This window comes from Oncorhynchus nerka, linkage group LG7 (assembly GCF_034236695.1).
Source record: "Oncorhynchus nerka isolate Pitt River linkage group LG7, Oner_Uvic_2.0, whole genome shotgun sequence".
Classification (NCBI taxonomy): Eukaryota; Metazoa; Chordata; class Actinopteri; order Salmoniformes; family Salmonidae; genus Oncorhynchus; species Oncorhynchus nerka.
The window spans coordinates 84,023,454-84,047,040 of record NC_088402.1 but is presented as its reverse complement, the minus strand read 5'-3'; the positions used below and the strand labels follow the sequence as shown (position 1 = coordinate 84,047,040).

The window sequence follows — 23,587 nt, the reverse complement described above, 5'->3', positions numbered from 1 at the left end:
GCATGCTTGAGGTTATGTTAGAGATGAGAAAGTTCAATTAGTCAGGAGAAAGTCAAGTTAATAAATCACAGGTGTGAAACCCAAAGCTTTGAACATAGAAGCAGGGCTCTATGCTGACCCTTTTTAGTTTAAAAAAATTTAGGCACACAGAAATTTAGGAGCACACCGGAAAAAATATTTTTGGTAATAAAGCTAGAATTCATCATTTTTCTAGGAGCACTGGTGCTCCTAAATTTAAATTCCAGATCACACAGCAAAGTATTTAGGCGCATATGCAAGTAAAATGGTCGCACTGTAGAGCCCCGAGAAATGTATGTTCATTTATCCAAGTGAAGAATTCGTTTTCAAATCAAAACAAGTATTGCATTTGACCCCATCTCACAAACAGAGATTTCAAAGGATGTAAACATGTAAAATAGTTGTTGTTGCTGAAGAGTATAACACACTTCACAAATTGATGCAAAAACAAATAATTACCAGGGACTTTAGCAATTTAAGCAAGCAGAGACCTTGCAGCATAATAACTATGTGTACAACTCACAGACGAAGAGGAGATTTTCATCAAGAGCTCAGGCTCTGGCGTCCCAACGAGCATCATTATTAGCTTCAACTGATCAATGTCTAACAGGTACCGTGTGTAAAGGAACAACAGGAGCTGGCTGGGGAGGGGAGAGGAACCAGCAAGAACAGTATTTGTTGTCTTTAAAAATAACTGAGCTGTACTTGATTGAGCTTGCCTGGCACAATGGAACCAAGAACAATGACAAATGCAGCCCGGGACATTGAATTGTCAGAGTTTCACACGGACTATAACATATATTATAAACTGGGTGGTTCAAGCCCTGAATGCTGATTGGCTGACAGCCATGGTATATCAGACCGTATACCACGGGTATGACAAAACATTTATTTTTACTGCTCTAATTATGTTGGTAAGAGGTTTATAATAGCAATAAGGCACCTCTGGGGTTTGTGATATGTGGACAATATATCACGGCTAAGGTCTGTATCCAGGCACTCCACATTACGTTGTGCCTAAGAACATCCTTTGGCCATGGTATATTGGCCATATACACCACACCCCCTCGGGCCTTACTGCTATTATAAATTAAGTGTAACATGCTTGTACAAACTATAATCAGAATTGCCTCTGAATGGTTGAAAATCAACATGACCTCCTATATTATATCGGAGGCCCTGTTTTGCTCAATCATGTAACATGCTTGGATTTGAACCTTTATTCAAATCTTGCTATGACACATGATTGCGCAAAACACAGGGCCCCAATTGGAATTGCTAGGTGTTATCATGCTGGATAAGAACTATGGAATGGGTAAACACACAGCAGAGGATGGATCTTTAAATGCCTCGTTGTTAGTACCTCTGAAAACACTGACAGGCAAGGAAATACAAAGATTAGTGCCAGACTCAGCAGAGACTAAAGACTAAAACATTCTCATACAGTCCAGCAGACTATTAGACACGTGTTACAGAAGAGGAGGCTCTGTGCATCGGACAGACAACGGAAGAAGGCTAGGAAGCCTGATAAAACAGAGTTTTAGAGACCAAGTGTGGAGAGGTAGACGTTAGTGTGGCTACAGAAACGGACAAAGTTTCTACAGTGTAATTCAGCCTCATGGCATGCTGTAGGGAGAGACAACAGAGCAGATCGCAAGAGAACAAACATAGATGGCACCATAGCGGGGTTAGTTGAAGAGGCATCGAGGCACCATAGCGGGGTTAGTTGAAGAAGGCACCACAGCGGGGTTAGTTGAAGAAGGCACCACAGCGGGGTTAGTTGAAGAAGGCACCACAGCGGGGTTAGTTGAAGAAGGCACCATAGCGGGGTTAGTTGAAGAAGGCACCACAGCGGGGTTAGTTGAAGAAGGCACCATAGCGGGGTTAGTTGAAGAAGGCACCACAGCGGGGTTAGTTGAAGAAGGCTCCACAGCGGGGTTAGTTGAAGAAGGCACCACAGCGGGGTTAGTTGAAGAAGGCACCACAGCGGGGTTAGTTGAAAAAGGCACCACAGCGGGGTTAGTTGAAGAAGGCACCACAGCGGGATTAGTTGAAGAAGGCACCATAGCGGGGTTAGTTGAAGAAGGCACCATAGCAGGGTTAGTTGAAGAGGTTAGTTTTGCAGACTAGCAGGTTAGGAACATAGAAGAGCTTTAGCTTAGAACACATTATTTTAAGTCACATGGCTTGGACCTGCAAAAAGCAGGTACCATCACGTCAATCAATCACCAGCAGTAGGATTCTGTGTGTACACCGGTCTTATCCAATGCGATTCAATAAGGACATATTGTGTGGGAATCTCACCACCAACCACTCGTAGGTTAGTCACGGAAACAGAGTGGTTTAATGTGTAGGCCAGGTATACTCACAAAGTAGAGGGCATTTCAGCTTCGGTACTCATATCAGACCAATAGTAGGGTAACTGAGGTTAGGGCAATGAAAGGATACGGTCAGTACCGGGAAACAGAGTTCTGCCAGTGAGGAGTTCAGCCATGATACATCCCACAGACCAAATGTCCACTGTAACAAAGAGGAAATCATTAGTCTGTGTAACACAAACATAGGAACGACACACCGTCTACCGTAACAGAGAAACGACACGTCTACTGTTACATATAGAGGAATAAGACATGTCTACTGTTACATATCGAGGAATAAGACATGTCTACTGTTACACATAGAGGAATAAGACATGTCTACTGTTACACATAGAGGAATAAGACATGTCTACTGTTACATATAGAGGAATAAGACATGTCTACTGTTACATATAGAGGAATAAGACATGTCTACTGTTACATATAGAGGAATAAGACATGTCTACTGTTACATATAGAGGAATAACACATCTACTGTTACATATAGGGGAATAACACATCTACTGTTACATATAGGGGAATAACACATCTCCTGTTACATATAGAGGAATAACACATCTACTGTTACATATAGGGGAATAACACATCTCCTGTTACATATAGAGGAATAACACATCTCCTGTTACATATAGGGGAATAACACATCTCCTGTTACATATAGGGGAATAACACATATCCTGTTACATATAGTGGAATAACACATCTACTGTTACATATAGAGGACTAACACATCTCCTGTTACATATAGGGGAATAACACATCTCCTGTTACATATAGAGGAATAACACATCTCCTGTTACATATAGTGGAATAACACATCTACTGTTACATATAGAGGAATAACACATCTCCTGTTACATATAGGGGGGGAAACATTATGTTCAGCATGTCCATTCAGTGTCCTGCCATTATGACATCCACCTGGCAAGAACATCGGCCCAAGATCACAAGTACATCAACAATGTGTAGCCTAAATGTATAGCTCGTATACATGTCTACAGTGAGCAGATGCAGGCTGTCTAAACCACTCAGATCTCTAGCTACTGTACCTGTCATGATGTAATACATCAGATCTCTAGCTACTGTACCTGTCATGATGTAATACATCAGATCTCTAGCTACTGTACCTGTCATGATGTAATACATCAGATCTCTAGCTACCGTACCTGTCATGATGTAATACATCAGATCTCTAGCTACCGTACCTGTCATGATGTAATACATCAGATCTCTAGCTACTGTACCTGTCATGATGTAATACATCAGATCTCTAGCTACCGTACCTGTCATGATGTAATACATCAGATCTCTAGCTACTGTCTAAGTCATGATATAATACATCAGATCTCTAGCTACTGTACCTGTCATGATGTAATACATCAGATCTCTAGCTACTGTACCTGTCATAATGTAATACATCAGATCTCTAGCTACTGTCACTGTCATAATGTAATACATCAGATCTCTAGCTACCGTACCTGTCATGATGTAATACATCAGATCTCTAGCTACTGTCACTGTCATGATGTAATACATCAGATCTCAAGCTACTGTACCTGTCATAATGTAATACATCAGATCTCTAGCTACTGTCACTGTCATAATGTAATACATCAGATCTCTAGCTACTGTCTAAGTCATGATGTAATACATCAGATCTCTAGCTACTGTCTAAGTCATGATATAATACATCAGATCTCTAGCTACTGTACCTGTCATGATGTAATACATCAGATCTCTAGCTACTGTACCTGTCATGATGTAATACATCAGATCTCTAGCTACCGTACCTGTCATGATGTAATACATCAGATCTCTAGCTACTGTACCTGTCATGATGTCATACATCAGATCTCTAGCTACTGTACCTGTCATGATGTAATACATCAGATCTCTAGCTACCGTACCTGTCATGATGTAATACATCAGATCTCTAGCTACCGTACCTGTCATGATGTAATACATCAGATCTCTAGCTACCGTACCTGTCATGATGTAATACATCAGATCTCTAGCTACCGTACCTGTCATGATGTAATACATCAGATCTCTAGCTACCGTACCTGTCATGATGTAATACATCAGATCTCTAGCTACTGTACCTGTCATGATGTAATACATCAGATCTCTAGCTACTGTACCTGTCATGATGTAATACATCAGATCTCTAGCTACTGTACCTGTCATGATGTAATACATCAGATCTCTAGCTACTGTACCTGTCATGATGTAATACATCAGATCTCTAGCTACTGTACCTGTCATGATGTAATACATCAGATCTCTAGCTACTGTACCTGTCATGATGTAATACATCAGATCTCTAGCTACCGTACCTGTCATGATGTAATACATCAGATCTCTAGCTACCGTACCTGTCATGATGTAATACATCAGATCTCTAGCTACTGTACCTGTCATGATGTAATACATCAGATCTCTAGCTACCGTACCTGTCATGATGTAATACATCAGATCTCTAGCTACTGTCTAAGTCATGATATAATACATCAGATCTCTAGCTACTGTACCTGTCATGATGTAATACATCAGATCTCTAGCTACTGTACCTGTCATAATGTAATACATCAGATCTCTAGCTACTGTCACTGTCATAATGTAATACATCAGATCTCTAGCTACTGTACCTGTCATGATGTAATACATCAGATCTCTAGCTACTGTCACTGTCATGATGTAATACATCAGATCTCAAGCTACTGTACCTGTCATAATGTAATACATCAGATCTCTAGCTACTGTCACTGTCATAATGTAATACATCAGATCTCTAGCTACTGTCTAAGTCATGATGTAATACATCAGATCTCTAGCTACTGTCTAAGTCATGATATAATACATCAGATCTCTAGCTACTGTACCTGTCATGATGTAATACATCAGATCTCTAGCTACTGTACCTGTCATGATGTAATACATCAGATCTCTAGCTACCGTACCTGTCATGATGTAATACATCAGATCTCTAGCTACTGTACCTGTCATGATGTCATACATCAGATCTCTAGCTACTGTACCTGTCATGATGTAATACATCAGATCTCTAGCTACCGTACCTGTCATGATGTAATACATCAGATCTCTAGCTACCGTACCTGTCATGATGTAATACATCAGATCTCTAGCTACCGTACCTGTCATGATGTAATACATCAGATCTCTAGCTACCGTACCTGTCATGATGTAATACATCAGATCTCTAGCTACCGTACCTGTCATGATGTAATACATCAGATCTCTAGCTACCGTACCTGTCATGATGTAATACATCAGATCTCTAGCTACTGTACCTGTCATGATGTAATACATCAGATCTCTAGCTACTGTACCTGTCATGATGTAATACATCAGATCTCTAGCTACTGTACCTGTCATGATGTAATACATCAGATCTCTAGCTACTGTACCTGTCATGATGTAATACATCAGATCTCTAGCTACTGTACCTGTCATGATGTAATACATCAGATCTCTAGCTACCGTACCTGTCATGATGTAATACATCAGATCTCTAGCTACCGTACCTTTCATGATGTAATACATCAGATCTCTAGCTACTGTACCTGTCATGATGTAATACATCAGATCTCTAGCTACTGTCACTGTCATAATGTAATACATCAGATCTCTAGCTACTGTCACTGTCATAATGTAATACATCAGATCTCTAGCTACTGTACCTGTCATGATGTAATACATCAGATCTCTAGCTACCGTACCTGTCATAATGTAATACATCAGATCTCTAGCTACTGTCACTGTCATAATGTAATACATCAGATCTCTAGCTACTGTACCTGTCATGATGTAATACATCAGATCTCTAGCTACCGTACCTGTCATGATGTAATACATCAGATCTCTAGCTACCGTACCTGTCATGATGTAATACATCAGATCTCTAGCTACCGTACCTGTCATGATGTAATACATCAGATCTCTAGCTACTGTACCTGTCATGATGTAATACATCAGATCTCTAGCTACTGTACCTGTCATGATGTAATACATCAGATCTCTAGCTACCGTACCTGTCATAATGTAATACATCAGATCTCTAGCTACTGTCACTGTCATAATGTAATACATCAGATCTCTAGCTACTGTACCTGTCATGATGTAATATATCAGATCTCTAGCTACTGTACCTGTCATGATGTAATACATCAGATCTCTAGCTACCGTACCTGTCATAATGTAATACATCAGATCTCTAGCTACTGTCTAAGTCATGATGTAATACATCAGATCTCTAGCTACTGTACCTGTCATAATGTAATACATCAGATCTCTAGCTACTGTCACTGTCATAATGTAATACATCAGATCTCTAGCTACTGTACCTGTCATGATGTAATACATCAGATCTCTAGCTACTGTACCTGTCATGATGTAATACATCAGATCTCTAGCTACTGTACCTGTCATGTTGTAATGCATCCAGTTTAGCATGATCTCTGGGGCCCTGTACCAGCGAGTGGCAACGTAACCAGTCATCTCATCGTCTGTGTGCCGCGCCAGCCCAAAGTCAAGAATCTGAGGACAGACAGAACCAAACCACGTGGTACTTCAAGATAGTCAGATAGTGAAAAGTCACACCCTGTTCTCTCCTTGCAGTGAACATTTAACAGCACCATTTCATAAAGGTGTGCTTGGTTTCCCCCTCAGGCAGACGGTCTGATATTCTTGTCCAGACTGTTCAGGATGAACAAAGTTTGAATGAGTGGGCCAATAATAAACGCCTTACCTTCAGCTCACAGTCCTCATTCACAGCCAGGTTGCTGGGTTTCAGGTCCTGGAGAGCGATGGGAGACAAGACATGATTATTTCTATATTATTACAGACTACTACCTACATGAGGCCAGATCTGAATGGGCTTTCTCAATTGGGTCTAGATTCTCTCAAACCAAATCCCCACTATCTGTAGAAGTGTTCCTACAAAACTTCTACAGTACTTCTGCAAGACTAACTCAATCTCTAACCAATCAGATCAGTTATTTCAAAACAGCAGATCTGAATAATTGACTCGGTCACAGTACAAAACAGGGGTCCCTGTTTATGGTTTCACTTCCTCTGTGGTTTATAGTGTTTGAATAAGGAGTGAGCCTGGGCCTGAACCTGCCATGTGGAAGTGCACCAAATGGTCATAAACTAACAAGAAACAGGGTTGCCATCTGGGAAGGGATTTTTCACTGTGGGCTGAATCAAACAGGAGAGGAGACTTACTCTGTGAATGATATCTGCTGAGTGGATATACTGAGGAGAGAGAGGTGAAGGAGAGCAAAGGCATTACATTAAATCAACATCATGAATCATAAGTTGGTAGTTTTTAGGTACATCACAGATGGCAAAAATTACAAAATTATGACTTCCTTTTAACAGTTTTGCCTGCTGGGAATGTACACAACACTGGTCAACAACTGTGAATGGCAGTTAGTTGAAGAATTTTTAAAATCTCCAAGCATGTTGTTTCACCTTTAACCTCCAGAGTATCTGGTAGATAAGGAACTGTCTGTCTGTGTGTGTGTTTCACCTTTAACCCCCGTAGGATCTGGTATATGAGGAACTGCACATGGTCGTCTGTCAGCTTCTGACACTTGATTATGTTGTTGAGGTCTGCCCCCATCAGGTGGGTCACCAGGTACCTGCCAATCACAACCAGACATAGGCTCAAACTAAACACATCCCCTGGATTAACAAAGATGGTTTTAGTACGAAGATTTGTAGAAATTGCTTCTCCAATAGAAATCCCTAATCACGTGCGTCGGCGATGTCATGGCGACGTTGGCCAACTAAGCTCATGCGCAAAACCACGTCATCTGGTCTAACGGTCGTCTTGCGCCGAACGGCGCAGGCCTTCAAAATAAAAGGTACTTCTTCGATATAAAAGTTGTTTCTGAAAATTAAAATGCGCCAGTTTGTCACTTTCACAAGGTTGGAATAATAACATGTTCAGCTACTGAAGACATTATAACATGTTCACCTACTGAAGGCATTACAACATGTTCAGCTACTGAAGGCATTACAACATGTTCAGCTACTGAAGGCATTATAACATGTTCAGCTACTGAAGGCATTATAACATGTTCAGCTACTGAAGACATTATAACATGTTCACCTACTGAAGACATTATAACATGTTCACCTACTGAAGACATTATAACATGTTCAGCTACTGAAGGCATTATAACATGTTCAGCTACTGAAGGCATTATAACATGTTCAGCTACTGAAGGCATTATAACATGTTCAGCTACTGAAGGCATTATAACATGTTCACCTACTGAAGACATAACATGTTCAGCTACTGATGGCATTATAACATGTTCACCTACTGAAGGCATTATAACATGTTCAGCTACTGAAGGCATTATAACATGTTCAGCTACTGAAGGCATTACAACATGTTATAATGTCTTCAGTATGTGAACATGTTCAGCTACTGAAGGCATTACAACATGTTCAGCTACTGAAGGCATTATAACATGTTCACCTACTGAAGACATAACATGTTCAGCTACTGATGGCATTATAACATGTTCACCTACTGAAGACATAACATGTTCAGCTACTGAAGGCATTATAACATGTTCAGCTACTGAAGGCATTATAACATGTTCAGCTACTGAAGGCATTATAACATGTTCAGCTACTGAAGGCATTATAACATGTTCAGCTACTGAAGGCATTATAACATGTTCAGCTACTGAAGACATTATAACATGTTCACCTACTGAAGACATTATAACATGTTCACCTACTGAAGACATTATAACATGTTCAACTACTGAAGGCATTATAACATGTTCAGCTACTGAAGGCATTATAACATGTTCAGCTACTGAAGACATTATAACATGTTCAGCTACTGAAGGCATTATAACATGTTCAGCTACTGAAGACATTATAACATGTTCAGCTACTGAAGGCATTATAACATGTTCACCTACTGAAGACATAACATGTTCAGCTACTGAAGGCATTATAACATGTTCACCTACTGAAGACATAACATGTTCAGCTACTGAAGGCATTATAACATGTTCAGCTACTGAAGACATTATAAAATGTTCAGCTACTGAAGGCATTATAACATGTTCAGCTACTGAAGGCATTATAACATGTTCACCTACTGAAGACATAACATGTTCAGCTACTGAAGGCATTATAACATGTTCACCTACTGAAGACATAACATGTTCAGCTACTGAAGGCATTATAACATGTTCAGCTACTGAAGACATTATAAAATGTTCAGCTACTGAAGGCATTATAACATGTTCAGCTACTGAAGACATTATAACATGTTCAGCTACTGAAGACATTATAAAATGTTCAGCTACTGAAGGCATTATAACATGTTCAGCTACTGAAGGCATTATAACATGTTCACCTACTGAAGACATAACATGTTCAGCTACTGAAGGCATTATAACATGTTCACCTACTGAAGACATAACATGTTCAGCTACTGAAGGCATTATAACATGTTCAGCTACTGAAGACATTATAACATGTTCAGCTACTGAAGACATTGGCTCCATTCCAACTTGTGCATTCAGATTTGGAAAAACTATTGAAAGGAATTGCAAGCATTCCCGGAAGTATCAGATTTGGAAAAACTATTGAAAGGAATTGCAAGCATTCCCGGAAGTATCAGATTTGGAAAAACTATTGAAAGGAATTGCAAGCATTCCCGGAAGTATCGCGTTGCTGCGCCTCTGGGTTTAGAAACTCTGACTCTCACTCATCAACAACCATCTGTTTCTCACTGTTACATAACCTAAACATAGTGTGACTTATGTTTAGGTTTTCGGCTTAAAAAAAAATGTTTTTATCTTACCCTTATTTAACTAAGAAAGTCAGTTAAGAACAAATTCTTATTTACAATAACGCCTAGGAACAGTGGGTTAACTGCCTTGTTCTGGGGCAGAATGACAGGTTTTTTACCTTGTCAGCTCAGGGATTTGATCTTGCAACCTTCCGGTTACTAGTCCAAGGTTCTAGCCACTAGGCTACCTGCCGCCATTTCGGCTAATTTGTTTATTATCTGGTTAATGTAACCAGTGAACCCATAATGCTCACTAAAGCCACAGTATTACGATGTGCCATCTGTTTCCCACCCTCCTCTAAAAACGTCCTTGGATAGACCAAAATATATATCATTTTCCCAAAATGCTTCATTATATTTGTTTTACCCATAGACACATACATTCACGTGTTTCTATAGACGGGTGGGTTGACGATGTCACCATAATAACGCACGTGCAGAGTGTTAAAAGGCTGTATGTTGCCTGAATGGTCAGATCGATGGCAACAATGACAAGAAACTGCTGTGCTGTGAATTGTAGATGTCTCGTTTCAGCTAGTTCTATCTTGTTCTTGATACCATCTCTTGTTTTGACTGATGTCATGTTTATGCTAATATGGCTCAGATTTGCTAGCTAGCTAACCAACAACCGTAACAATGTATTTGAGACAACACGTGCTTGTGGACAAATGCATTTAAGCGGCTGCTCTCACAATAAATATTTGCTAATGAAATATAGCTCACAAGTTGTCAATAACCCTTTGATTGTAAACCGACTGTGTCCCTTTTTTGCCAGCTGAAACCGGTTGAGCGGCTGCTCCCCAGACACACATTCCTCCTCCTCCTCTCTTAGAAGCCACAGCAAGGCGAGCCCTCCACGAATAGAATGGCATTAAACAAAATACAGGTCCAATAAACCCACTTATTTTTTGCAATTAAAATCTAATCCCATAGTGGATTAAAACAGCCCCAAACAGCGGTAAAGCTCTTCTGGAGGGAAGGAGGAAGACGAGCCAAAAGATACAGGAGGAGCAGATGGAGGTTTCACTCAGAGTGAGGGAGGGCGAGAGAGAGAGAGAGAGAGAGGGGGTAGGTAGGAGGTGATATGGACAGTCTTGTGAGTCACGTATTTTAGAAGCTGTTTGGGCGAACCACTGATACAGCACCTCTGCATAACATATCCCATTATTTTCCTGGACAGCAGTTTGTGCTCCTCTGTCCTGCAGGCGTATGTTGAACACAGATTATAAGCATGAGCTGAAAATAGCCTTGATTCCCTTTTGATCATTCTGTGTGAGCAGCTTCTTCCACTGCAGCCGTTTCACATCTCTCCATCTCTCTCCACCCCCACTCTCTTTCGCTCCTCCACTACCCCCCCCCCCCCCCCTCCAGACACTTCTCTCTTCTCTACCCTCCCTCTCTTTTCCCTGTGTGACCCATTGCCCCCCCAATTCCTCTGTGGTACAGGGTGTTCATCTATCTGGGACAAGGGGACAGCTGAGAGTCTGAGAGAATACTTCACCCCTGCCTATCTGCCTGTGGGTGTGGAGCTGCCAGAGAGCTAGCCTGGTCCCAGATCAGTTTGTGCTCTTCATTGCTGTCATTGTCAAGACAAACATGGCAAATAGCACTAACAGACACAGCCTTCAGCGCAGCACTGACTCACTAGCTGAACAATGTCCTTTTCTCACTTTCAACATCAACAAGCCATAACTGCCTGAAGCCAAGGCAGTCAACGAGGAACTCTTAGCAAGGTAAGGAAGGGAGAGGCAGTACTACCGACAAGAGTCGCCAGGCAGTACTACCGACAATAGTCACAGGCAATGTTCCTTCAAATAAATGTCAGCACTGAGCAAATTTCAGGTCTTGTTAAGCACAAGATTCTGTGCAACTTCCAGCACCTGTTTACTGTGAACACCGAGGCTGTTCCCGCTTTAGGTTTCAGTTTTAACAACGGCCACGTAGGCCACTGTGGCTATTTTATCATAATGTAGGCCTACAAGAATGGCCTGCCATCAAAAACAACAGATAAAATGCATCCCATCATATTTTAACATGGAAATAGGTGTTATATGATCATTCAGCCTACAGTAGAAGCCAATGTGTGGTGTTCAATGTAGACCTACATTGACATGAACCTGTTCATCTACATGAACCTGTTTATAAAGAAATGGAGTTGACTGAAAATGTTTTTGTTGTATGACGGAAACCACTTTACAAAATCAAATGCATTATTATTCCCATACCATCATGCTCCCGAGTGACGCAGCAGTCGAAGGCACTGCATCTCAGTGATAGAGGCGTCACTACAGACGCTGGTTCGATTCCAGGCTGTATCATAACCGGCCGTGATTGGGAGTCACATAGCACAGCGCACAATTGGTCCAGCATCATCCGGGTTAGGCCGTCATTGTAAATAAGAATTTGTTCTTAACTGAATTGCCAAGTTAAATAAAGGTTAAATATTTAAAAATAAAAAATATTAAACTAGCCGACTCCCTTTTCAAAGACTTCAAGAAACGTACAGGTTTTGTGCTCTTGTAGGAAGCAATCACTCCCCTATTGCTGACTACAAATTATCTATAACTGGGCTAATAACTCACCAACTAGCGAAGGATATGAACAAAATATGCACACGTGGCTACACGCAGTATGGCTTTGATCTCAAAACAAGCACATCTAGTCACGACCACAGATGTTTCCCCCTCCTTTTATTTAACTAGGCAAGTCAGTTCAGAACAAATTCTTATTTTCAATGCCGGCCTAGGAACAGTGGGTTAACTGCCTTGTTGGCACAGATCCATATAAGGGCTCCTGAGTGGCGCAGCGGTCTAAGGCACTGCATCTCAGTGCTTGAGGCGTCACTACAGACACCCTGGTTCGAATCCAGGGTGTATCACAACCGGCCATGATTGGGAGTCCCATAGGGCGGAGCACAATTCGTGTCCGCCGTAGGCCGTCATTGTAAATGAGAATTTGTTCTTTTAACTGACTTGCCTATTTAAATTAAGTTAAAATAAAAACATATGGCAATGGTCTATTTGCATATAGTCCTACTGCAGCGCTGATTGTTTATGCCACACTGGTCTGCGCCGAGCACGGGCCGAGTAGTGCAGTCTGCGTAGAGCACGGGCCGAGTAGTGCAGTCTGCGTAGAGCACGGGCCGAGTAGTGGAGTCTGCGTAGAGCACGGGCCGAGTAGTGCAGTCTGCGTAGAGCACGGGCCGAGTAGTGCAGTCTGCGTAGAGCACGGGCCGAGTAGTGCAGTCTGCGTAGAGCACGGGCCGAGTAGTGCAGTCTGCGCAGAGCACGGGCCGAGTAGTGCAGTCTGCGCAGAGCACGGGCCGAGTAGTGCAGTCTGCGCAGAGCACGGGCCGAGTAGTGCAGTCTTCGTAGAGCACGGGCCGAGTAGTGCAGTCTGCGTAGAGCACGGGCCGAGTAGTGTAGTCTGCGTAGAGCACGGGCCGAGTAGTGCAGTCTGCGTAGAGCACGGGCCGAGTAGTGCAGTCTGCGTAGAGCACGGGCCGAGTAGTGCAGTCTGCGTAGAGCACGGGCCGAGTAGTGCAGTCTGCGTAGAGTACGGGCCGAGTAGTGCAGTCTGTGTAGAGTACGGGCCGAGTAGTGCAGTCTGTGTAGACTACGGGCCGAGTAGTGCAGTCTGTGTAGAGTACGGGCCGAGTAGTGCAGTCTGTGTAGAGTACGGGCCGAGTAGTGCAGTCTGTGTAGAGTACGGGCCGAGTAGTGCAGTCTGTGTAGAGTACGGGCCGAGTAGTGCAGTCTGTGTAGAGTACGGGCCGAGTAGTGCAGTCTGTGTAGAGTACGGGCCGAGTAGTGCAGTCTGTGTAGAGTACGGGCCGAGTAGTGCAGTCTGTGTAGAGTACGGGCCGAGTAGTGCAGTCTGTGTAGAGTACGGGCCGAGTAGTGCAGTCTGTGTAGAGTACGGGCCGAGTAGTGCAGTCTGTGTAGAGTACGGGCCGAGTAGTGCAGTCTGTGTAGAGTACGGGCACTCACGCAGCTTAGAGGGAACATTGTTAACAGGTAGTACTACTGATAATAGTCACATGTACCCCAGGAGCTTCCTAGGCAGAGCAGGATTTGTTTGATCTCTGCTGCTGGGAAAATAAAGACACTGTGTAGGCTACTCTGTGTCGGAAGTGAGGTATTCATCCGCTGTCAATAGGCATTGGCTGAGAGAACGATCCACTGTCAACAGGCATTGGCTGAGAGAACGATCCACTGTCAATAGGCATTGGCTGAGAGAACGATCCACTGTCAATAGGCATAGATTGGCTGACGGGAAAATATGAAGGGGTAATAAAGAGATATTCAGTACTTAAAGAAAGCAGCTAACGATAAACCTAAGAGTTAACTCAACTCACACATCATTGAACTCCTCCAGACTAGTAGCAGGTGTGAAAACATCTAGAAGGCCGATCACCTGAAATACAGAAAGGCCAATGGTCAAGTTAATAACGCAACAAGGAACGAGGACTGTATCAGCTCTCCCAATGACTTCATGACTCCACAAGAAGTTGGTTTCAGCAGAGAGGAGCATCGGAGAGCATTGGAACTAGAACAATAGAATATTTCAACCAACATCTTCATAAGGTTGATATCTCAGTAAGCAGTACAGTTGTATTCAGTAATATGATTCATGTAGCCAACATAGTTCTGCTGCTTTTAAAAGAGAGGAGAGAGCGAGACGGACAGGAAAGAGAGAGCGAGACGGACAGGAGAGAGCGAGACGGACAGGAGAGAGCGAGACGGACATGAGAGAGAGAGAGCGAGACGGACAGGAGAGCGAGAGAGCGAGACGGACAGGAGAGCGAGAGAGCGAGACGGACAGGAGAGAGAGAGAGCGAGACGGACAAGAGAGAGAGAGCGAGACGGACAAGAGAGAGAGAGCGAGACGGACAGGAGAGAGAGAGCGAGACGGACAGGAGAGAGAGAGCGAGACGGACAGGAGAGAGCGAGCAAGACGGACAAGAGAGCGAGCGAGACGGACAGGAGAGCGAGCGAGACGGACAGGAGAGCGAGCGAGACAGACAGACAGGAGAGCGAGCGAGACAGACAGACAGGAGAGCGAGCGAGACAGACAAACAGGAGAGCGAGCGAGCGAGACAGACAGACAGGAGAGCGAGCGAGACAGACAGACAGGAGAGCGAGCGAGCGAGACAGACAGACAGGAGAGCGAGCGAGACAGACAAGAGAGAGCGAGACGGACAGGAGAGAGCGAGCGAGCGAGACAGAGAGACAGATAAGAGAGCGAGACAGAGACGGACGAGCGAGACAGACAGAGACAGCGAGACAGACAGAGACAGCGAGGGCAATAGAAGACTGAAACCAACATCATCCTAGACATAATGATTCAAGCAGTTACATAATGATTCAAGCAGTTACATAATGATTCAAGCAGTTACATAATGATTCAAGCAGTTACATAATGATTCAAGCAGTTACATAATGATTCAAGCAGCAAACAGCTTTGTGAAGCTTTTGAGACAAAACTCACATTCTCATGCTTCATGTGCTTGAGCAGCCGTAGCTCTCTGTAGGTTCTCTTGGCGTGAATAAAGGACTGGAAAGGCCGGGAGAGCTTCTTCACAGCGATCTTCATACCCGTCTTCTGATCGTACGACGAGCTGGAGGAGAAAACAGAAACGGATTATTTCAACTACAAGAGTTGGATATTAGTCAACATTATCTAACAGAGCTGCACCCATTCTTCTTCAATACAAGTACTGATAGGTTAGTTCACACGAACCGTAGTCATTGGCCGAGAGAATGATCCACTGTCAATAGGCATTGGCCGAGAGAATGATCCACTGTCAATAGGCATTGGCCGAGAGAATGATCCACTGTCAATAGGCATTGGCCGAGAGAATGATCCACTGTCAATAGGCATTGGCCGAGAGAATGATCCACTGTCAATAGGCATTGGCCGAGAGAATGATCCACTGTCAATAGGCATTGGCCGAGAGAATGATCCACTGTCAATAGGCATTGGCCGAGAGAATGATCCACTGTCAATAGGCATTGGCCGAGAGAATGATCCACTGTCAATAGGCATTGTCTGACAGGAAAATATGAAGGAAAACAGCTGACGATAAACCTAAGAGTTAACTTAACTCACAAATAGGTGTCGTCCTGAAGCAAGTTGCTGCAGCCAGGCTGTCATTTTACAAGACACAGGGGAAAAAAACATTTAAAAAGGGCCCGATATTTGCATGAAACCAGATGAAGTGACGCAAGAGGTGGTGAAGTGAGAAGGAAAACGAGACGTCAGCAGAAGTGAAAATGTAATCTCTCAGCAGACTGAGGCTATCCCCCAAACGGCACCCTACTCCCTTTAAAAGTCCACTTCATATCCATGTTGTCTGGCCATGGAGTATGACTGAAAGGCTAGGGGAAGAGGAGCATTGCTAGGGAATGCTAGAGTCCACTTGTCCTCTCTCCTGACACCCTCTCAATACGCTATCAGCAAATAAAATCTAATTATATTTGTCACATGAGCCGAATACAACACCTTACATTGAAATGCTTCCTGACAAGCACTTTACCAACATCGCAGTTCAAAAAAATTGAGTTAAGAAAAGATTTACTAAATAAACTTAGAAAATAGAAATTGGAACAAGATGGCAGAGGATCAACGTAAATAGTCTGGGTGGCAATTTGATTAATTGTTCAGCAGTCGTATGGCTTGGGGGTAGAAACTGTTAAGGAGCTTTTTTGGTGCTAGACTTGGTGCTCTGGTACCGCTTGCCGTGCGGTAGCAGAGAGAACAGTCTATGACTTGGGTGACTGGAGGATTTGACATTTTTTGGGCCTTCTTCTGACACCGCTTTGTATATACAGTTGAAGTCGGAAGTTTACATACACTTAAATTGAAGTCATTACAACTCGTTTTTCCACGAATCCACACATTTCTTATAAACAAACTATAGTTTTTGGCAAGTCGAATAGGAAATCTACTTTGTGCATGACACAAGCAATTTTTCCAACAATTGTTTACAGACAGATTATTTCACTGTATCACAATTCCAGTGGGTCAGACGTTTATATACACTAAATTGACTGACTTTAAACAACTTGGAAAATTCCAGATAATTATGTCATGGCTTTAGAAGCTTCTGATAGGCTAATTGATATCATTTGAGTCAATTGGAGGTGTGCCTGTGGATGTATTTCAAGGCCTACCTTCAAACTCAGTGCCTCTTTTCTTGACATCATGGGAAAATCAAAAGAAATCAGCCAAGACCTCAGAAAGAAATTGTAGACCTCCACAACTCTGGTTCATCCTTAGGAGCAATTTCCAAATGCCCGAATGTACTTCATTCATCTGTACAAACAACAGTAGGCAAGTATAAACACCATGGGACCACGCAGCCATCATACCGCTCAGGAAGGAGACGCGTTCTGTCTCCTAGAGATAAACGTACTTTGGTGCGAAAAGTGCAAATCAATCCCAGAACAACAGCAAAGGACCTTGTGAAGATGCTGGAGGAAACAGATTCAAAAGTATCTATATTCACAGTAAAACAAGCCCTATATCGACATAACCTGAAAGACAGCTCAGCAAGGAAGAAGCCACTGCTCCAAAACCACCATAAAAAAAGACAGACTACGGTTTGCAACTGCACATGGGGACAAAGATAGTACTTTTTGGAGCAATGCCCTCTGGTCTGATGAAACAAAAATATAACTATTTGGCCATAATGACTATCGTTATGTTTGGAGGAAAAGATGTGTGTGGGGGGGGGGGGGGGGGACGACTTGCAAGCGGAAGAACACCATACCAAACATGAAGCACGGGGGTGGCAGCATCATGTTGTGGGGGTGCTTTGCTGCAGGAGGGACTGGTGCACTTCATAAAATAGACGGCATCATGAGGAAAATGGTGGATACATTGAAGCAAAATCTCAAAACATCAGTCAGGAAGTTAAAGCTTGGTCGCAAAAGGGTCTTCCAACTGGAAAATGACCCCCAACCATACTTCCAAAGTTGTGGCAAAATAGTCAAGGTATTGGAGTGGCCATCACAAAGCCCTGACCTCAACCCTATAGAAAATTTGTGGGCAGAACAGAAAAGCATGTGTCAGCAAGGAGGCCTACAAACCTGACTCGGTTACACCAGCTCTGTCAGGAGGAATGGGCCAAAATTCACCAACTTATTGTGGGAAGCTTGTGGAAGGCTACCCAAAACATTTTACCCAAATTAAACAATGTAAAGACAATGCTACCAAATACTAATTGAGTGTATGTAAACTTCTGACCCACTGGGAATGTGATGAAAGAAATAAAAGCGGAAATGAACAATTCTCTACTATTATTCTGAGATTTCACATTCTTAAAATAAAGTGGTGATCCTAACTGACCTAAGACAGGGCATTTTTACTATAATTAAATGTCAGGAATTGTGGGAAAAAAAATAGTTTAAATGTATTTGGCTGAGGTGTTTGTAAACTTCCGACTTCAACTGTAGGTCCTGGATGCCAGGAAGCTTGGCCCCAGTGCTGTACGCACTACCCTCTGTAGCTCTTTTAGGTCAGATGCCAAGCAGTTACCATACCAGGCGGTGATGCAACCAGCCAGGATGCTCTCAATGGTGCAGCTGTAGAACTGTGAGGAACCATGCCAAATCTCTTCACAACTGTCTTTTGCGTTTGGACCATGATAGTTCATTGGTGATGTGGACACCAAGGACCTTGAAACTCTCAACCCGCTCCACTTCAATACGATGTTAAACGGGGGCCTGACAGCCCTCCTTTTCCTATAGTCAACGATCAGCTCCTTTGTCTTGCTCTCGTTGAGTGAGGTTGTTGTCCTGGCACCAAACTGCCAGGTCTCTGACCACCTCCCTATAGGCTGTCTCATCGTTGTCGGTGATCAGGCCTACCACCGTTGTGTCGTCAGCAAACTTAATGGTGTTGGAGTCGTGCTTGGCCACGCAGTCGTGGGTGAACAAGGAGTACAGCAGGGGAATAAGCACACACCCCTGAGGGGCCCCAGTGTTGAGGATCAGCGTGGCAGATGTGTTGTTGCGTTAGAGGGAAGTGAGGAAAGCATTGGAGGAGACAAACACCTTGGATCTCATCTTGGATCTTCTCCTCCAATGACTGGCTTCATCATTGCTTGTTATGGCAATAGCACCGCCCTCGATCGTAAAGCGCTACAGAGAGTTGTGCCGACAGCCCAGTACATCACTGGGACCTCTGTCAGGCGGCGTGAAAAGAAGGGCCGGAAAATCAGCAAAGACCCCAACCACCCAAGCCATAGACTATTTTCTCTGCTGCAGCACGGCAAAAGGTACCGATGCATAATATCTGACACCAACAGGCTCTTAAACTACTTATAGCTAATCAAATATCTAAAACGGACCAAGTTAACCTTGTATCTTTATTGACCTTTCACTATGCACAGTGCACACCCTACACACTCACGTCACTCCAACACACACACCCGCTCCATCATTTGCTCACTCACACATAATATGCACATACATTTATACTGACTCGACACACCCGCACACCCACTCACATGCAAACTGCTGCTACTCTGTTTACCTTCTATCCTGTTGCCTAGTTACCTTACCCCTATGCATATCTATCTCTATCACACTAGTATCCCTGCACATGTAAATATGGTATTGGAACTGACGTTTTAAAAATTTCCTGTACATAGTATGCTTACGTACTTTATCATGCACTTCATATTTCTCGTGTGCTTTTTTCTAGTAATACATTGTTATTGATTATTGCATTGTTGGGTTTTGAGTTGGCAAGAAAGTCATTTCACTGTACTTGTGTATGTGACATTAAAATAGTTGAAACAACACTCTCCTCTATTCCTGACGTATTGAAGATGGCAAGGAGAGGGAGGACCTGAGGAATCGAGGATAATACCTTTGAGATTCACCCTGGCTGACTGACAGACCGGGAGGGAGGGAAGTCTCCCACTCACTTCCTCTCTCTTTGAATCTCTAACCAGTCATGAGCAGTCAGCTGCCAGCCTTGATCCGTTTGGTCTCTCTTGTCAAATCTATTGCGGTCATTGACAATTCCACAGGGAGTTGGCAAGATAGCCAAAACTGTTGTACACCCTCACAGAGCAGAGGTGAATAATTGTTTGTGATGAAATAGTTGCAAGACCAAGGAGGTCAGGAGTCCCCTGAGCCACACCAAACAAACATTTAGATAAAGTTGTATGTATGTGAGCTGTGGTGCACACATTAAGGAGGTAATCCTTCTGAATATAAAACAAATGTTTTATGTACTATAAAATGTCCCTTGGTCTGATATCCAGTTCCCTTTTTAACCCAAAAGTAATCCCGCCATCAAAAAAAATCAGCCCACTGCCTAGTAGCAGCACAGCAGTCACTTCCTGCTCTGGGGAGAACAACAACAACTATATGTTTACTCAGACACCAACCCAGCGGATGATACTAATAACATAGTCGGTATTAGGGTAATACAGGGTACTACTCGGGTAATATAGGGTACTACTCGGGTAATAAAGGGCACTACCTGGGTACTACTCGGGTAATAAAGGGTACTACTCGGGTAATAAAGGGTACTACTCGGGTAATACAGGGTACTACTCGGGTAATACAGGGTACTACCCGGGTAATAAAGGGTACTACCCGGGTAATACAGGGTACTACCCGGGTACTACTCGGGTAATACAGGGTACTACTCGGGTAATACAGGGTACTACTCGGGTAATAAAGGGCACTACCTGGGTACTACTCGGGTAATACAGGGTACTACTCGGGTAATAAAGGGTACTACTCGGGTAATACAGGGTACTACCCGGGTAATAAAGGGTACTACTCGGGTAATACAGGGTACTACTCGGGTAATAAAGGGCACTACCTGGGTACTACTCGGGTAATAAAGGGTACTACTCGGGTAATAAAGGGTACTACTCGGGTAATACAGGGTACTACTCGGGTAATACAGGGTACTACCCGGGTAATAAAGGGTACTACCCGGGTAATACAGGGTACTACCCGGGTAATACCGGGTACTACTCGGGTAATACCGGGTACTACTCGGGTAATACAGGGTACTACTCGGGTAATAAAGGGCACTACCTGGGTACTACTCGGGTAATACAGGGTACTACTCGGGTAATAAAGGGTACTACTCTGGTAATACAGGGTACTACCCGGGTAATAAAGGGTACTACCCGGGTAATACAGGGTACTACTCGGGTAATACAGGGTACTACTCGGGTAATAAAGGGCACTACCTGGGTACTACTCGGGTAATAAAGGGCACTACCCGGGTACTACTCGGGTAATAAAGGGTACTACTCGGGTAATACAGGGTACTACTCGGGTAATACAGGGTACTACTCGGGTAATACAGGGTACTACTCGGGTAATACAGGGTACTACTCGGGTAATACAGGGTACTACTAGGCCCATTTTCATTAACTAAAGGTTAAGGAAACCTCTGAATATATGATACTTGAAGGATTACCCTGTCCTGTTGTTGCCTAGCAGCAGAAGTATTACAGGAGCCTGTATTGGAGCAAACAAACTAGGCTAACATGACAATGGAGTTGACAAAAGCACTAGCAGATGTGGGACCAGGCAAGTACTTCACTAAAAGTGGATTCGAACGGGAAACATAGATGTCAAAAGTGGGGAAAAAAGGACAAGAGGTTAATAATTTGCAGTCAATGTCCTTCATACAGAAACACACACCATATCTTATTTCCTCAACTAAGGAACACGTAAAGACTGACAGACCCTATCCCCTTTCTTCAACATCTAAGGAGCAAGTCCAGACAGTAAACCAGTGAGCTATGTATCCCGGTTAGAATAATTAGTCCTATTCTGGGCCTATGAGTCATCATAACATCACTCTGAGGAGGTTTAACAACAGATGTAATTAGCTACTTCAGTTGCGGCAAATTCCACTAAAGAGCTGCCAACTTTGGGTTGAAAATGCATCCGTGGCCCAACCCGCTGGATAAAGTATTAAATAACATAACAGAAAGTACACGAAACCAATTACCGATACGACCACACGGAGTACTTTACAACTCTCTTTGTGGCTATCAATTTGCATAATATTTCCATAGATTTAATACGTTTAAATGTAATGTTGCTATTCGGATAAAGCTATACAAGTACCTGGCTACATTTAAATCGTGCACGTACACTGGCCAACTTTGTAGATAGGGAACTTGCAGCATTTCACATGGCAAATTTTCTCTCTAAATGTTGAGTTAATGTTATTCGACTGTGCGAGGACAGACTGGTTCAGCTCGTTCACTGTCGCTGGCACCTTTGGCGAATCCGGAGGGCCTTTACGGCCGGGCATCGGTCTATTCTGAATACATCAGCCGGGAAAACTAACTTTAGCGTCTATCTATACAGGCCTTATAGAAATTAATGGCTACATTAGTTAGCTATAAGTAGACATAATAGGACACACAAAAACGTGATTTACCAAACTGATCCGTAGGCCCCGGAACCGACTGGAGACAGGGTCTGGTAGCGTTCTGGTACCTCCCAAATCGTCTTGGTCACCTCCTGCCGATAAAACGTAGGTCTTTCTTTCTGCGACATTCCTGCAGAACAACCCTCAAAGTGCAAGTTGTGACTTCTCCTTTTTTTTGGTCAAAGGTGGCAGCAACTAAAGTAAGTTCGCTAACTAGTTTAAGAAAAAGCTGTTGCCTCTAGCTAACTAGTTCGTTGTGAGCGAGGTGCAAAATTCTTGAAATTCTGCACGTTTTAAGGCGGAAATAGTTTGTTGAGAAAGCGTTTCTAGCTACTCCATTTGCGTTTAGGCTCCCGGGATTTCACAATGTCATCTACCCTGCGCGCCCGTTTCCCTCTGCTGAAACAACAAAATGTCGCGAGATAAACTCTAAACCTCGAGCAACTCAAAGGACAAACCAGATATTTTTTCACTGAACCTTTTTAATAAGTTTATTTAAAAGCTTAGACAAACAGTGATTTTAATGCAAATAAAAATTATTTCAAGAATCAATAAAAAAGCGTATCAATGGCCCCATTTCCAAATTAAATAAAACTATACCTCCAGTATGAGTAGAAATAAGAACAAAGTCATGTTTTACACAAAATATTTTGGGTGTTGTTGTATGTGTCGAGCTGCTTTGCTTTATCTTGGCCAGGTTGCAGTTGCAAATGAGAACTTGTTCTCAACTAGCCTACCTGGTGAAATAAAATAAAAATATTTATAACCAGATACTTTTATACACGTAGTATATTACTGGGTGACATTCACATTTACTTGAGTCATTTTCTATTAAGTTATCTTTACTTTTAATCAAGTATGACAATACTTTTTACACCACTAATCTTTAACATAGTTCTTGCAACAACCC

The 23,587-nt window shown here is 43.0% G+C and overlaps 1 protein-coding gene across 3 annotated transcripts in view; it reads right to left on the bottom strand.

Moving 5' to 3' along the window:
- The window catches only part of LOC115105636 (mitogen-activated protein kinase 14A-like), a 30,006-nt gene extending 6,936 nt beyond the window's left edge, over window positions 1-23,070 (bottom strand). For 2 of the 3 annotated variants that reach the window (XM_029627877.2, XM_065020894.1), the window contains exons 1-8: window positions 22,687-23,070; window positions 15,739-15,868; window positions 14,606-14,664; window positions 7,951-8,062; window positions 7,644-7,673; window positions 7,165-7,212; window positions 6,839-6,953; window positions 2,467-2,538 (exon numbers count right to left, since the gene is read on the bottom strand). In XM_029627877.2, the coding sequence (XP_029483737.1) occupies window positions 2,467-2,538; window positions 6,839-6,953; window positions 7,165-7,212; window positions 7,644-7,673; window positions 7,951-8,062; window positions 14,606-14,664; window positions 15,739-15,868; window positions 22,687-22,805 (685 nt within the window). In that variant the 5' untranslated portion in view covers window positions 22,806-23,070. Of the gene's footprint in view, window positions 1-541; window positions 622-2,466; window positions 2,539-6,838; window positions 6,954-7,164; window positions 7,213-7,643; window positions 7,674-7,950; window positions 8,063-14,605; window positions 14,665-15,738; window positions 15,869-22,686 lie in introns of all 3 variants that reach the window. The other variant, XM_029627876.2, reaches the window with a different exon arrangement.
- Window positions 23,071-23,587: the final 517 nt, after the last annotated feature.